Source organism: Nicotiana sylvestris, chromosome 4 (assembly GCF_000393655.2).
Source record: "Nicotiana sylvestris chromosome 4, ASM39365v2, whole genome shotgun sequence".
NCBI lineage: Eukaryota > Viridiplantae > Streptophyta > Magnoliopsida > Solanales > Solanaceae > Nicotiana > Nicotiana sylvestris.
In genome coordinates this window covers 79,975,061-79,992,666 of record NC_091060.1, presented here as the reverse complement: position 1 = coordinate 79,992,666, position 17,606 = coordinate 79,975,061, and the positions used below count along the sequence as shown (strand labels likewise).

The 17,606-nt window shown below is 36.5% G+C and overlaps 2 protein-coding genes across 3 annotated transcripts; one reads left to right on the top strand and one right to left on the bottom strand.

Annotated features, from left to right (window-relative positions):
• The first annotated feature begins 2,502 nt into the window (after positions 1-2,502).
• On the top strand, positions 2,503-13,402 carry LOC104231956 (uncharacterized). Of its 2 annotated transcripts, XM_009785039.2 has the most exons (7): positions 2,503-3,210; positions 4,774-4,876; positions 5,001-5,066; positions 11,378-11,551; positions 11,630-11,726; positions 12,801-12,934; positions 13,197-13,402. In XM_009785039.2, exons 1-6 carry the CDS (start codon positions 2,646-2,648, stop codon positions 12,921-12,923), a joined length of 1,128 nt encoding a protein of 375 aa, XP_009783341.1. In that variant the 5' UTR covers positions 2,503-2,645; the 3' UTR covers positions 12,924-12,934; positions 13,197-13,402. The 2 variants fall into 2 exon arrangements, with proteins under 2 accessions (XP_009783341.1, XP_070028146.1); XM_070172045.1 differs by lacking the exon at positions 13,197-13,402 and having other exon boundaries at positions 12,801-13,193.
• Positions 13,403-17,029: 3,627 nt separating this feature from the next.
• Positions 17,030-17,491, bottom strand: LOC104231957 (uncharacterized). Its single transcript, XM_009785040.2, has one exon. It carries the CDS (start codon positions 17,489-17,491, stop codon positions 17,030-17,032), a length of 462 nt encoding a protein of 153 aa, XP_009783342.2.
• Positions 17,492-17,606: the final 115 nt, after the last annotated feature.

Sequence of the window (17,606 nt, the reverse complement as noted above, 5' to 3'; positions counted from 1 at the left end):
GAGTTTGGGGCCAGGTTGTGATACCACATCATTGCCCCTTTTGAAAGTGTCTCTCCAAACTTTTTCAGTAGAACGGACTCGATCTCATCGTCCTTTAGGTTGTTGCCCTTCACTGCACAAGTGTAAGCACTGACGTGCTTGTTGGGGTCCGAGGTTCCATTGTACTTCGGAAGGTCGGGCATTTCGAACTTCTTTGGAATGGTTTTTGGGGCTGCTTCCTATGGGAACGACTTTTGTATGAACTTCTTCGAATCTACACCTTTCAGAATCGGGGGTGCGCCCGAAATTTGATCGACCCTAGAATTATAGGTCTCTACCTTCTTGTCGTTGGCTTCTATCTTCTTCTCGCCCAACTCGATCCTCTTTGTGAGGTCCTCGAGCATCTTTATGATAGCGGGGTCGGCTGCCGACCCGTTGTTGTTTGATCTTTCTAGTACCTGCTCGGCTCGGGGAGCCGTTTCGGAGCTACCGTGATGGGAGTCTTTTGGTGGCTTTGCAGCTGAGCAATCGCCAGCTATTTTGCTTGTAACATTTCGAAGATGACGTGAAGGCTAACCCCTTGTTCTTCCTGAGCCGAGGTTTTTTGAGCTTCTTGGTGATCTTCCTGGTGTATGCTCCTGTTGGTGTGGGAGCTTATTTCGACGTGTTGAGCGTTGGGCGAGACCACGTCCACGGGAATTGGTTTTGGTGCATTCTCAGGGTTTCGTGGTGGTACACCAACACCTGGAACATCCATGCCATTCTCTCCATAGTCCTCAAGATTGTTGTTTTCACGTGCGTTTACCGAGTTAGACATTTTGACCTGGAATCAAAGATCTTGGACAAGAAAAAGTGTGAAAGATAACTTGCGTTATGTAGTAAACCAGCAAAAAAATAATCACTATTATTTTTAGCCCCACGGTAGGCGCCAAACTATATACCTTGAAAATGGTAATTACAATTAGATTTAATTTTGTGGTTCTAAAAATATGCGATCTATATTTATGCTAGTTGTTAGGCAATAGATGCTAAGTGGAAAACTGGAAAATAAGATAAGAACTTGTAGATAATGTAATAACCAAACCGAATGGTCAGAAATCGGGGCCTCGAGGTCGAATCGGATGCGCGGCTTAGGGTTCGAGGGAGGACTAATAGTTATGAGAGCTATGATGGAGGCTCTTTATGATCAATAATGAGCAATAAATGAAGAACAATAAATTGAACACTATGAATATAATCAATAAATGTAAGAAACGAAATCAAGAGAATATGTTAGAAAGCGGAGAAAATGTTCTTGTATATTCAATATTGTGTATTAGATCCCCTACAAAATGACAAGGATTTTCCTTATATATGAGGGGGAATCCCAACAAAGTACAAGTGCATTTATTACAAAGATATGGGGCCGGTACAGCCATTTAATGACATGATATGGGTTTCGATTAGCCTACTATACTCTGTCAGCTCTAGTCACGCGCCTTGGGAACTTCCCACTTTTTACCATAACTATTGATCTGCACTGTCACGAGGTTGGACATCGATAACCCCTCGGGTGTGAATCTCGAACATAGCCTCGAACCTTTGGAAACACGCTTATGAGGCGTCGTAATGACCGAAAATTGGATCCTCCGATTTTACCGTATACAAATCATTCCTGATGAGTTGTCCTATTCCATCATTAGATTGTGAACTCAAACTTTATATTTATAAAAATCGATAATTTAATCTTCCGTTTATAAGCTAAACCGTATACACTAAATCATCTATTATATAAGCAAAAGACACAAACTAGTATATGATTTATTTAAAATTCTATTAAAATTGAATAAATTATTCTTTCATAATAAATACTATATCCAAACAAAACTCATAGTCAATAGTATATACCCCAACATTGAGAACTATCAGCTCATTTTGATAGTCAATTCAAGAAGAAGTGAGATTACTGTTACTCTAAAACAATGAAGAAGGTACTCTATCCGTTTCAATTTATGTAGCACAGCTTGACTTTGGACGTAATTTAACAAGAAAAAAATAATTTTTAAAATTTGTGATTTTAGAGATGCCATAACATTTGCATGGGTACAGAATTTTTAAAACTTGGAATCTTAAATAGGTCATAATATTTTTGTTACTGTAAAAGCTTTTCATTATAGGATAAAATGAGAAGTTATATTAAATTTCTTTAAATATAAAAATTATATCATTCTTTTTGAAAAAGATAATAATAAGAAAGTATTATTACATATAATTGAAATGGATGGAATATTATTTTGTAAACCCAAAGGCTAAGTGGAATGTATTTTTCTTAATAAAGCAGAAAGAAACCAAAGGAAAAAGAAAAAGAAAAAACAACAACAAAGGAGATTGATCAGCACGTAGCATCAAACAGAGGGGACAATCCGTTTGACATGTCGCGAGTTGATTGGCCCCAACCATGTCAATTTCCTTGTACTCTTTCCCCGTGTTTTGGTTCCACCGCAGCTCTTCCCTTTTTTAGATCTACATATTCATATTATACTTATAAAAGGTTGAGTTGAAGAAGAGTCCCAATCACTTTCACATTCTACAAACAAAAATTCCTTAGTCAACTAATTGTATTGTATTATCGGTAAACAAAAAAAGTGTTCAAGATCTCGTCTACTTGTTTGCTTCTTGATGAGGAGATGGGGAAAGGTTCAGTGATAATCTACATCACAATTGCTGTGCTCCTCCTACTCCTCATCTCTCAATCTCCTTCCAATAAAGCTGGTAAGCGACATGGGCATCGCCGCCTCAAGCTTCGCTCCAACTTCACTTTTGACCAACATATTCACCATGAACATGAACGCATTCCTTTTGACCCTTTAGTGGCTAAAATAGAGCGGCATCGTGAGGATAAGGAATGGGAGAAGCAGTACATTGACACCCACCATCCAGAATTACATCATGAACATGCTCCTGGTGAAGAATCCCAGCCTGAATGGGAAGACTTTATGGATGCTGAAGACTATCTTAATGATGAAGACAAGTTCAATGTCACTGATAGGCTTGTGTTGTTGTTCCCAAAGATTGATGTCGACCCATCTGATGGCTTCGTGAGTGAGCATGAGTTGACTGAGTGGAATCTTGAGCAGAGTAGGAAGGAGGTGTTGCATCGGACTGAGAGGGAGATGGAGGTTCATGACAAGAATCATGATGGTTTTGTCTCTTTTTCTGAGTATGAGCCGCCCAGTTGGGTTCGCAATTCAGGTCACTTTTTTTTTTTGCTTCTATTTTGTTCTCTTCTTTTTAATATCCTGCATTGCTTCTTATCGGTTTATTTTGCTGCTGTGTCATGTTACTGTTTGTATAACTATAAAGTCCTCGTATTTTGTCAAATCTTTACCTGTTTTTACAATAGGAAGGAACTCTAGTCTACTATTACAATAGGAAGGATGTCTAGTCTACTATCTTAGGAGGTTGTTAAAATTTGTATCAGTAACGGTCTCTCAATTGATTGTTTCCATCGTTGCTTATCTGAGACCTGGTGAAGCTGTTTCATAGGATATCAAAGTTAGATGTAAGGTCAGGGATGCGTGTGGCATGGCCGCATGGGGGGTGGGGGGCATTGGTCAAACGGTTTGAATAAAGGGCTCTGTGGATGCTAAGTATTTCACCTTCTTCAATTGATTTATGGCCTATATTTAAGGTCACAAGCATGATATAGGTCTACTGCCTCGAAGCAGCTACCCCTAAACCTGATGTGATCCATTAAATTTGTAGTAATAGCTTGCTGAACATGATAAATTGTACCATTCATGTTCCCCAAGTACTACTGCAGTTTACATTGATGAAGAAACTTTCTAGAAATTGTTTTAGGCTGTTGCTTGGATCTTTTGATATGATGAATACTTGAATGCTTACCTTTTCATGTAGAGCAATTGGTATGTCATTCTCTGGGCATCGTCTGAAACTTTGTTAGTTGGTAATTGTACTTTTTGGCACAAATCCTTGTTTCTTCAATCTTCATTTAACAAAGAATATAAGAACTTCAAGCCTTCTATTCCGCTCCTTTTACTTTATTTCCTTTGAGAAAGACTTGAAAACACTAGTTTAAATATAGATTCTTATTTTGTATTGCAGATTGTAGATTTTTGTTTTAATAAGCTTGATATTTCTTAACCCTTTCTTTGTTTTCTTCTTTGTGGCTGAATTAGATTCGGTCACATTTTCTCAGTTATATTCTTTCTTTTGGACTCCCTTCTCAGCAAAGTCCTATATTTGCTTTAGAAAAAGGGTAGCTCGGTGCATAAAGCATCCCACGTTCACGCAGGTTCTGGGGAATGACAACCTAAAGTCCTATATTTGCTTTATATCTCAGAAAGACAGAAAAGAGAGTTCTTCATTAGCTAATGGAAAAAGAGAAAGATGAGGATACTCATTGCTTGATTTGTTTGTTTTCTACACAGATTCAGTGTCCTGAATGACTCTTGAATACGTTACATGCTTGACTTATGTGGACATGCTGTTCACTTTCTTCTTTTTTGTTTTGGGTGCATTTAACATCAAGAGCACAAACAAGTTGCTTCTTATTTTGCTTCCCAAGTCTTTCTACTTAAACTTGAATCATTTCAGTCCATTCATGGGTTCCATTGTTTTGTGCTGTCTACGGCTAATAGGGTTTCATTACTTATAGAGAAGCCATTTTTTGGCCATTGATTTAGTAATTCATCACAATCACAGTGTTTGAAGTGCATATCTGTTCCCTTTCTAGATATATTTCATCCTCTCCCTTACACTTTGACAAATTTTGATGTGGTTATGCTGCAACAGATAACAGTTCTTTTGGATATGATATGGGCTGGTGGAAAGAAGATCATTTTAATGCATCAGATGTAGATGGAGATGGACTTCTGAACATTACAGAATTCAACGAGTAAGTTTCTACTAGGCCTGGAAAACCTTTTACTAACCTAAGCTCCTTTTCTTAATAGTTCTCTGAACTTCATTTGAGGATTTCATCTCATCCAATAACTTTTTGCTTTCTTGTGATGTCATAGCTTTCTACATCCCGCCGACACTAGCAACCCCAACCTACTCAACTGGCTATGCAAGGAGGAAATAAGGTTCAGCAAATTTGCTGCTTTAACATTTTTCTTAAATAAGAGCTTCAATCATTTTGCTGATTTTTTTTTCTCGTGTACAATGGTCTATTTTACCTGTTGTTAATGTGCCAATGCTATGTGTTGTACCTGCCATCAGTTGTTCTTTTCATTTGCTCTTTTGTTTGGTGTCATGATTTTTCGAGAGGGCTGGGAAAATTAAACAGAATGATATTTAGGAGCTTTCAGAAGAATCCATATCAAGCTCAACAAGGCATTTTGTATGTTCATTTCAACTGATCCGACCATTTTGACATCGAATAATCTTTAGATTCCAAACGACCTAATTAGCGCCCCCCCCCCCCCCCCACACACACACACAGAAAAAATCAACCGCTCTTTCCTTCCTTCCTGTACGCTATTCCTTTATCTCTGAAGTTCGAAGTCTTCTCTGCTCTAGTTTTTCACTTTTTTGGATAACTTGGACTTCCTTTCCCTGTACCTGGTGTTATTAAAACGTTGGTATGTAGGGATATCTTATCTGTCCCTCCAGGAAAATGGATATTTTCAAAAAAGATTTTAAGTTGAATTTGTTTTATTCATGCTCTTCTCAAGGACCCATTTTCTGGGGAAAAGAGTTGCCTGTATGACATTTGCCTTGATGACTCTCCATAAAGTGTTGGAAGAAAGCCATACTGACTCCTTCTGTGCTAGAAGGTAGGAGTTGGTCATATTATACCTACCTAATTAGCCAAACCCTTAGATCAACAGATCCTTCCTTCCTGATCCAGAGCAATAAAAGAGGCACTCAAGTTCTTCTTGGAGATCAGTTTCTGGCTCTGCCTTGATCCAGTATTTTGAGAACAAACTTTCTCGCTGAAAATTTCCTGTCATGCGCAAGAGGTTTGCCTTGTTATCTCCCTCTTTAACTGCATCCCTACTGTTGCTGTGTTTTTTGTTTCCTTACAATCACTTCTTACTTTGACTTTTCCTCCAACATATCCAATTGCCCTCCTTGCTGTGGAAGCATCAGTCTTTTATGTTAAAGTCATCTCTGTTAAACCTTGTTGTGTGCCATTTTTTCAGCTTCTTTTAGCAACTTCAATGTCCTCTTCGGAAGTTTGAAATTTGGATCTCATTACCTGTGATAATTATTTAATCTGCTCTGTGTTATTTTTTGTCTCTTTTGCCTGTATAATTTTATGACCTGATTTTATTGCCCTTTGACTCCCTGCTTTGGAAAGAAGGAAAGAAAGAAGGAAGAGAAAGGGTGAGAACAAAAAGAGAGAGAAAAAGTTGAAGGAAGGATGGAAGAAGCTCTTTAATGTTTAAAAAAAAGCATGGTAGCTATCAAGCATCTCGCAATGTAGTTCAAATGGGAAGTTATAAGTTTGTTTACTCAGTTGAAAAATGGGTACAGGTTTAGGTGGCCACGAGGCAGTTTTGCCAATTATATTAACTTATCTACATGCCAGAAATACTTTGAGCTTTTAAAGTGGCTTGAGAACCTAAACAGGTATCATCGAAGTGGATTCACCAATATTTTTGAGCAAAAAAAAAAAGCGGATACTAAAGGAAGTTAAAGCATTTGGAAGTTTATGCACAACTCTGAAGGTTTTGCAGCTCTCAAGTACAAAAGAGGAAAAAAAAACAAAAGCACCCTGCTAAAGTTTTTCACAACACTAGCAAAAGAGTTCTTCAAACTTACGCTAGAAGAATATAAGAGGAAAAGAAACCCCACCCACACGTTCTTTAATCCCGCAAGATTACAAGAAGCGTTGAATAAAGGAAGAACGATGAAATAAAAAGTAAATCACGTTTTGAAGCAAGAGTGTAGAAAAACTAATCACCAATGTTTATTGTGAGAAAGCATGAGAGAAAATATATTATTAATAATATGTTAAGTGTTTTACAATAGCCCTATTTATAATTATATACAACACATATTCTACTCTTATTCCATGTGGGACAATGGTTATTTAAATAACTATCTAACACTTCTCCTAAAGCCGGTACATACGAATCATATATACCGAGCTTGTTACATATGTAACTAATACGATGACCAGTGAAGGACTTGGTGAAAATATGTGCAAATCGATCATTCAACTTCACAAACGTTATAGCAATATCTCCTGAGTGTATCTTTTCTCTGACAAAGTGAGGGTCAATCTTAATGTATTTAGTTCTCTCACGGAACACCAGATTTGATGCAATATGAAGGACAACTTGATTATCACACACAAGTTCCATCTTGCTGATCTCACCAAATTTTAACTCCTTGAGCAAGTGTTTGATCCAAACTAGCTCACAGATTGCCACAACCATTGCTCGATATTTTGCTTCTGCACTAGATCGAGCAACCTCATTCAGTTTCTTGCTCTTCTAGGACGCCAAATTACCTCCTACTAAACACAATATCCAGGCGTAGAACGTCTATCAGAAGGTGATTCTATCAAGTTAGTATCTGAGTATCCAACAATTTGCTCATGGCCTCGATCTTCAAACAATAATCCTTTGCCTGGAGCTGATTTTATATACCGAATAATGCGGACAACTGCATCCCAATGACTATCACACGGAGAATCCATAAACTGACCCACCACTCACAGGAAAGGAAATGTCAGGTCTAGTCATTGTGAGGTAATTTAATTTATCAACCAGCCGCCTATATATTGAAGGATTGCTAAGAAGCTGCCCTATCCTGGTAGAAGTTTCAAATTCGGATCCATAAGAGTGTCAACAGGTCTACAGTCTGTCATTCCTGTCTCCTCAAGAATGTCTAAGGCTTTCCGTTGTGAGATCACAATACCTGAGCTAGACTAAGAAACCTCAATACCCAGAAAATAATTTAATATGACCAGATCCTTAGTCTTAAAGTGCTGAAAGAGATATTGCTTCACCTTAGTAATACAATCCTGATCATTACCGATAATAACAATATCATCGACATAAACCGCTAGATAAATACAGAGATTTGAAGCAGAATGTCGATAAAACATAGAGTAATCCGCTTCACTACGAGTCATGCCAAACTCTTGAATAACCGTGCTGAACTTATCAAATCAGGCTCGAGAAGACTGCTTTATACCATAGAGAGACTGACGCAACCGACATACAAGGCCACTAGACTCCCCTTGAGCAACAAAAATTGGTGGTTGCTCTATATAAACCTCATCAGCAGACATAATGTACCGCTGGAGGTCAGGTGAATAGCATCGATATCCCTTTTGCGTTCTCGCGTAACCCAGAAATACACACTTAAGAGCATAAATAGTTAACTTATCTTTTCCTGGAGTAAGGTTATGAACAAAACACGTGCTCCCAAAGATACGGGGTGGAAGAGAAAACAAAGGTGAATGGGAAAACAAGACAGAGAATGGAACTTGATCCTGCATACCTGAGGATGACATACGATAAATAAGATAACAAGATGTGTAAACTGCATTCCCCCGAAAACCCAACGGAAGAAGAGATTGTATAAGTAGGATACGAGTAGTTTCAATTATAGGTGTCAAGGGGCCGGGCCGGTCGGGGGTAGGGAAAAAGGGAATCGGCCGGTTTCGTTACCAGGCCGGTGTCCGGTTATTTGTTATAGGGTTTGCCGATTTCGGGCTTTCCCAGTACAAAATTTGATCGGAATGGTTCCGGACCTAATGGGTCGGGCAGGGCTAATTTAAATTTTTTTGTATTTTGTATAACAATCGTAATTTATATTAAGATAAAGTAAAAATGTAAAACACTAAAAAGTAACGTATAAAAAGAATGTTTTAATAAATTTCAAAGGCTTTAACAGCCTTATATTTGAAAAATTCATTACGAATTTAAGATAATACAATGAACATGAAACAAATATAACGTACAACTTGATATGTAAGGATCAAACTTGAAGGCTTTCATAATTTTCATTGCATAATAATACTTCAAATTAATCTAACAAACTAAAAACATTAACCTTAAATAAGTCTAATAATTTTAAAATAACACAAATTGTCTCAAATCAACTCAAATACGAATTTCTGGAGGATGCTCAAGACAACTCTTCATATGCCTCCTTAAACAGCCTGTGCCTTCCCACTTTTGATGAAAATTTAAGACTCGAGCACAGTTCTTGCACTTTACTTTGCGAACTTTTTCATTTTCTTCTACTACCTTAAAGTGTTCCCAAATATAAGCGCACTCTAAAAGCACGACGCATGATTTAACTTGAATTGAGAATTGAGGGATGAGTGAAGAAATGAAGGGGGAGGGTATATTTATAGTTTTTCAAAGGCCTAAATTAGTAAATATTAAAAGTGTTTTTTTGAAAAAAAAGCCCAAAAAGGGCTATTCTTGCAAAATAGCCGTTGGGCAACGATCAACTATATTTAAAAAAAAATTGTCGTTGCACCGGTCTGGGCCGGTCCGGTTAAACGACTATTTCTTGACTTGACAGTACCGGTTCTGACAGGTCCGGTTAACTAGTACCTCTATCCTACCCATCACATTCTGTTTCCCGTCCCAACCCAGCCCTGCCCGGCCCCTACCTACCGGTCCGGTCTAAAACTGGTTTGGACCGGTCCGGAACCGGATCAACCCGGTTCGTTTGACACCCTTAGTTTCAATAAGATGTTTGTTCTTTCTTTCAGCTACCCCATTTTGTTGAGATGTGTATGGACAAAATGTTTGATGAATGATTCCATGAGAGTTCATAAACTACTGAAATTAGGACGAAATGTGCAGACAAAAACCTCACATTGATTTTGAATTTCAGCGTGGAAGGTCTGGAAAATAGAAAACAACTCAGATTGATTTTTCATCAAAAATATCCAAGTGCACCTGGAATAATCATCAATGAAACTGACAAAGTAGTGGAATCCCAAGGTAGAACTGACTCCACTAGGACCCCGAACATCTGAATGGACTAAACTGAAAGGTGACTCTGCTCGATTATTAGGACGCTGAGGGAAACGGGAGCGTTTATGCTTACCGAGATTACATGACTCACACTCTAAAGTGGATAAGTGAGATAAATCAGGTACCATTTTCTGAATCGGTAACAAGACAAGTTAGAAGGAAGACAAGATGTGAGTCCATGTGATTTTGCAAGGATAAGGTAATAAAGTCCATTTGATTCACGTTCGGTACCAATGATCCGCCTCGTACTCCGTTTCTGTATAAAAACAAGGTCATCATGAATAAGTGATTTGACTAAGTGACTAACGGCTATGAGATTAAAAGGACTATCGCGAACATAAAGAACTGAATCTAAAGGTAAGGAAAGAAGTGGACTTGCTAGAGTAAAGAAGGAAGTGTGACTTGTTTGACCTATTCCAGTTGCCACAGTTTGAGACCCATTGGCCATTGTGACTATTGGAAGAGATTGCGAACATGAAATAGTAGTGAAAAGAGATTTATTACCAGAAATGTGATCAAATGCACATGAACCAATGACCCAAGACTTAGAGGTTGAAGATTGGGAGACACAAGTCACGCTACTCCTGTTTGAACAGCGGAAGCTATGTCTGAAGATGTCTGTTTACATGCTTTATACTGAAGGAATTCAATATGATCCGGTAAAGAAACCATCTGGATTGGATTCATCTAGATTGATTGGGTATTTGATTTGGTTTTTGGGTTAGTCATATGTTTATAGTTTTATAAAGTATGATAACATTTTGCTATTAAACGAAATATCTTATGAAAAAGATATTAGGTGTCTGAAAAGAATTAAATTTTAGTAGTTTTTGTTCAATAACTTTAATTTATTGAAATATATACTTATGTATATGTTGTATATTCATTTGTTTGTTGTATCTTAGCACCCGTAGATGTACTCGGATGTGTACCCCCGAAACCTAAAATTTATGTGACGAAGAATTCAACTTCTAGATCCGCACCTGTATTCCGTATTGTATCCGGTACCCGCACCCGAATCCGGGCGACATAGCTCTGAAGCACCAAAATAAAAAAAGAATTGTAAACAGTGACTTTAGCAGCTCCAGCTTTTAGAAATAGCAATTGGATGTCAATTTAAACTTAAATATTCTAACAAGCTCCAGAGGCAAGCTCATGGCCTTTCTTAAGAACTTGTACTGTATCAGATGCAAGTATAGTTTTGTATAGGATAAATGTTACAGTTGTATATGTGCATTAAAATGTAGGTTTGGTATATTATGGGAGATTCTACTAGTTTTGAGTTTCAAATTATATTATGCCTTAAAATTGTTCTTCATGCTAATCTTTGGTTTATTAATGAACCTTAACGGATAATTTTCTGTAGCTAAGCTGTCTTTCCTAGGTGAACATTGTTTATAATCATTTCGTTTCTTTTTTTGGCTGTCATATAATTTCAGGGAGAGAGATAGTGACAAAGATGGTAAAGTTAACTTCAAAGAGTTCTTTCATGGGCTGTTTGACTTAGTGAGAAACTATGATGAAGAGAGTCATGATTCTTCTCATCATTCTGAGGATTCACAAGAGTCTCCGGCTAAAAAGTTGTTTACTGAGCTTGATAAAGATGGAGATGGGTAAGAAACTAGACTTCTCTTTCAATAATTGTCTCGAGTAAATCCATCAACAAATCCTTACATTTGATGTTTATGCAGATATTTGTCAGACGCTGAATTGCTACCTATAATTGGAAAGCTTCATCCATCAGAGCGTTATTATGCCAAACAACAAGCAGATTACATCATACAGCAGGTATTTTCACTCGATCCAAATGCCTATTCCAATAGAATGCTGAATTTGGTCATTACTGCTTGCTGTTACCAATAAGCACGTGCATGTCTGCCTTATATAAGCCTATAACCAAACTGCTGCTATTGATTTACTTTTTGCCTGTTGAGGAGCTATAGCTAGATTTTTGAAGGATAAAATTGCCTTCTTGTAATGCTGGCAAAATATATCTGAAGTACACTTATGTAGTTATGTGTTCCATCCAGTTCTTTCTGCATCTCTAAAAGTTACCTGATAATCTTTTCTGTATGACTATTGTTGAATAATGTCTGTCTGTTTTTTCTCAAAATTTATTGTCATCAAAAAACGTTTGTGCCTAATCAGGTATTCAGGTGCTATTTGCTTTTACTTTTTATGCTGTTTGCAAATTGTTGTGAACGGCATAACTTCCAAGTCATCCAGGATTAGGTGGTGAATTTAACAATTCAACAATTCCGTCTATTCTGTGATGTAATAATTCTCCTAAAGCTTAGGTTTTAATTGGATTGTACTAGGGGTCGCAAATGGACTGTTTGGGCTAGTCAAGATGAGCTGACTCATTAAATGGGTCATTGCCCAACCCTGCCCAAAGTTCACTTGGGCTGGTGAAATGAGTTTGGGTTAATTTTGCCACTCCTAGATTGTGCACTCTGGGGCCAATATTCTCAATTTCAGTATACATTAATAAATCTCGTGGAAAGTACTGGTCTCTTGTTATTGGTGAACATTACAATGTAGTGGTGCTCGTCTTCTTTTTTCTAATATGCGCGTTTAAAGGAGATTGCAAGGAGAAACTCTTACTCTTATTGGTTAAAATGGTTAAAATGAAGAATGTGAAATATATCGAGATAATTGCACTTTACAAGTTCCCCAGTTTTGTTCCTTTTGTGTACTAGTGAAGGAAAAAACCTTAATATGATTGGATCTTACTGTCACATGTAAAATGGAAATGTTCCAAAACAATATAGATTCAGAATGCACATTATTCTCTTCTTTGCTGATTGTGTCGTAAGAGTGTGAAATAGTGGTGTTAAATAATTCTGCTATGTTTTCTCTCAGGCTGATGCAGATAAAGATGGAGGGCTTACTCTAAAAGAGATGATTGATAGCCCATACGTGTTCTATAGTGCAATATTTAACGAGGATGACGAAGACTATGAATACCATGATGAGTTTCGCTAGTTCAGGGCTAGGTTAGGATGGCTTTTCTACTTTCTAACCCTAAGTTGTTAGGCAACATCCACTTCTAGTTATTTAAATTATGCCTTCAACAAGCCCTCTCACGTGCGGGCTTGAATTCTTTTTCATGAGTCGAGCACATAGAATGGGGTCACTAAGGGCAAACTGGATCATATGACTTGGACATCTCGAGAAACTTGTGGCTTTTTCTTTCTGCTTATTTACGTGCAAATATTTGCATTACTTTCTTAGTGGACTTTCTTTTTTTGTTTGCAGGATGGCTCAAGTTACTCGTATATCATACTTTTTAGTTTGGAAATTTTTATACATGTGGTGAGACATCAAAATTTTATTTATCAGATAGTTTTCTTTGTAATCGCCGTCTTGATCAAACCATTATCGACAATATAATCCTACTTCCATTATTTTGTAGAAGAATTCTAGTGGGACAAACTTTACATGCACAACATTTGTTTTAGCCATCCAATTTCTTTATTTTCAGTGTCCCAATTGTTTTTATGTTATACCTTTGCAATTCTATACATAATAATTATTTTTAATCCTACCATCGAAGCTGCGTGCCATCTTGTTGTTCAGTCTGGCATTTTTCAACTGACCCAAGTGATATGGTGTGTTGATATGAGTAAGTTTACTATTCGGGTAACGGATATTTGTTCTTGATACGAGTAAGCTTACTGTTCAAGAAACAGATTTTTGTTTTTGATTGGAAGTTAAGTCTTCCAATAAATTTATTGTCAAGAAAATAAACTCAACGATTTTTTCAGGCTTCACAAAAAATGAACAAGAGAATCAACTAGGTCTTGTTTCAAGTAGTTATTATTTTAAGCTGGGGCTTGTAATTGGATAACCTTTGTACAGGCATGGTATTCTCAAGTGTTAAATAGGTAGTACTTGTGAGCAAGTAGGCACGTACAAAAATTGTGAAATGGATAATTTAGATTGTAGTAATTGCACCTAAGTGTGTGGCCTAGTGGTCTATAAAAGAAAATATGAGATTTTAGGTTTAAATTTCAGTAGAAGCAAAAAATACTAGATGATTTCTTTACATGGAGCATTGTGTAGTTACTCAAGCTAAATCGGATGCCATCATCATTTAAAAAAAAAAACAAGAGATATTGATTGAAGTTAACCATACCAATTAGTTGTTATCATTAGCCTCCAGTAATAACTGTCATTTCATATTGGTGCTTCCTTGAATTCAAGCACTAGAGTTACTGGCTATGGAAAAAATTAGCACTAACGCACACTGTCTAGGGGATAATCCTTAAAAAACTCTGTTTAATTAAATCTCAGTGTGAAACCATGCCTATTCAGATAATCTGAATATTCATCTTTTCTCATTGGTTATTTCATTTCGCAAGAACTGATTGTTTATAATTGAGGGACATTTTGAGCAGTTTCAACACAATCCACCTGTGTTTTTAATTACAGCGATCGTATCTTCCATCATTGGACGATAATAGTGTGAAAGGCAAAGCCAAAAAAATATTCAATTAAAAACTCAGCTCTTCATCGTAAATGAGTTTAAGTTCTACGTACAAAGGAGTTTATATATATACCTAGTTTTGAGTTATCATTGATGTTATATCCGCATAACGTATTGCACAAAACTTTGCAAGTTTATCCGTTTTAGAATCAATTTCAGACTTGCGAGTCTGAAGCTAGAAAAATTCACGCCTGAAATTGCAAATTTTAGATGCACTTGAGACTGTTTTAATCTTAAGTGCAACTACTTTCTCCATTCACTTAAGACTTTTTTTAGTCTGAAATGCAAAAAAAAAAATGCATTTAAGATGCACTTAATTGGTCTGCAGGGCAGCTAATTTTTGCATGCACTTAAGACTTTTTAGTCTGAAGTGCAAATTGTCCAGAAACAGAAACTTGTTTTTCGAATTTCAACAATCCAACAAACGATTCAATATCCAAATCTACTCAAAAATGAGCTCAAAACTAAAATATAACTTTCAAATATCATAAAGAACCAACTCCAACCATCAATTTGTCAAAATAATAACAAATCTGACAAACTCATTTTGCAACTAAGAGGAAGAAGAAGAAGAAGAAGACACCAGCAGTAGCAAAGAGAGGAGCGCCACATCACCACACTACCGTAAAACACTATAAACCACCTTAAAACTTGGTCGCAAACACCATGTAAATCCATCGTCACCTTCATTTTCACATCAACTAAGAATAAAGGTCTGAAATTATCTGTACTTTGGGTACTAATTAAACTTCTTTTAAAAAGTGAATACAAGTTAAATGGGGCCGACCAAATAGCGTGTCCCATGAAATTTTTTATTACGCATAGATCGTGTAAAATATTTACATAATCAGGTCATTTATTAGGCAATTACAAGTAAAATTCAAATAATTACTAATTGATAATTAGGTGAAACTTATAACTATGTTAAAATTCATTAATAGCATAAAAGAATTGTTACATCAATCCATGAAAATTATAGCTCTTTTCCATGTTATAGCCCCACTATTGTCGGTGCACACTAAGGGGTCGTTTGGTAGGATGCATTGGATAAGCTAATGCATGCATTAGCTTTGTGTATTAATAATACATTGTTTGGTAGACATTTTGAACCTATGCATTAGTTATGCAAGCATTAGTTATACATCCTATTTGGTATTATTCTATGCATAACTAATGCATAGAAAACAATGATATTAGCAATGCAATGGGTTTTAATGCATGTATTAGCTTAGTTAAAGACAAAATTGTCCTTCAAAATTTATGCTTGATTAAAATATGCTAGTTAGTATATTAATGCAAGTTCAAAATAATCCAAATAGTGAGAAATAAAATTATATCCCTAGTAAATAAATAAATACTTAACATATTTCCTTTTTTATAAATAAATATTAAATTTTATTTTACAATACAGGTAGACAAATAAAATAATTTTTTAAACTTTTTCACATAAAAACTTTTCTCAACATATGTTTCTTTTAAAAAGTTAGAGTGTGGATTAGTTTTGAGGGCATTATTGTAAACAAACAATTCTTTTAGAAACTGAGCAATGCTTTAATACATCAAACCAAACAATGGATAAGAAATATGTCAACATAACTAATACCAGCATAACTAATGCAAGCATAACTAATACCAGCATTACTAATACACCCTATTCAGCATTATACTTATGCACCCTACCAAACGACCCCTAAGATTTATAAGTATAAAACAAATACCATAAGCAGCCAGCCATGGATATCTCTCTTTGTTATATAGCAATATTGTGAACTGAAACAAGGTTGAAATGGTCACCTTATTTGCACTGGACCAGTCCCCTGTTCAACCAGAGAAAATATCTACGTACACAATTGAGGTTGAAAACATAAAAATCAGTGTACTGATGATGCCTAGGCATTTAAACATATTAGTAAAATATTTGATACGCTGTAAACAAAGCAGTAGATGTGAAAGTTAATGAACAATAACAGTAAAGTAAGAAGATACAGATGCCTAAAGCAATATATATAATAAAAAACAAGGTACTCCTGCTATTTATCACTAACAGTACATATGAGATTTTCTAACTAAATCCTCAGGCTACAAAACTAGCTTTAAGATATTCCATCAACAACACCAGTTATATAAATATTCAATCGGAACTTGTTCTATCATCCAAATGTTACAGGAGTACAATTGCTTTTAAGTTGAGAATTCCAGCGACCAGAAAATCATCCAAATATCAACACAGACCATTATGATGTTTGAACAACGGCAGGGTATTAAAAAGACAACCTCATATTCTAGGTTTCATCTATCAATATTAAAGGACAATCAGGATTACATTTTAACTTTTAGGGGAAGGTATATTACTAAGCCTAATAATGTAAACAAGCAACTTTGGTTAACAGTAAGCATAAACAAGTAGTATCAGCATAGCAATAAGAATGACAATAGATACAAGCTCTTACCAATTTCAAATCTAAACATCCAGCCACAATTCATCAATTAGAAGAAATAACAGAATGCATTCATTGCAAAGACTTTGTAAGTATCAAATATATGAGGCAACCACACCAGGTGAAAATAAAAAATACCACACACACTCATAAATCATTTCCGCTTAGCTGACATCATCCTCACTATTTTCATCTTCATCAGTGTCAGAGGGAGGTGAAGGGTCAAGCCTAGCAGCATCAATGGCCCACTTAATCACCTTCTCAACTTCATCGTCATCCTCTTCATTCTCCTCCGCAGCCTGTTGGTTAGCCGAAGAAGAATAAGCGGGAAGGGAGCTTTTGAGAGCTGCAAATCTGGGAAACAAGTTAACATCGGAAGCTGTAGAGGTTGAACATGGTTGTTGGGGAATAGGGTTTTTGGTTTTGGGGGTTTGCTTGAATTTGAGGGCACGGAAACGTTGATCGAGATCTGGATCGATGAATTGGGTGGAAGAACCACGAGCCATATGGGAATTGAGGCTGAGCTTGAGGAATACGTCATCCTCTGCCGCCCGCAGCAGCTCTTCAACCTCGTCGTCTTCCGCCTTCTTCTTCCTCCTATTGTTGTTGTCGATACCTCTGCTCATTCTCTTCCTGTTGATGACACGGTACCACACTTGGCCAATTCAAACTTCAAAGACAATAGACGATCAGGCTGTATCTGGTTGAAAGAAAGAAAATTACAAGTTCAATTTGTAAAAA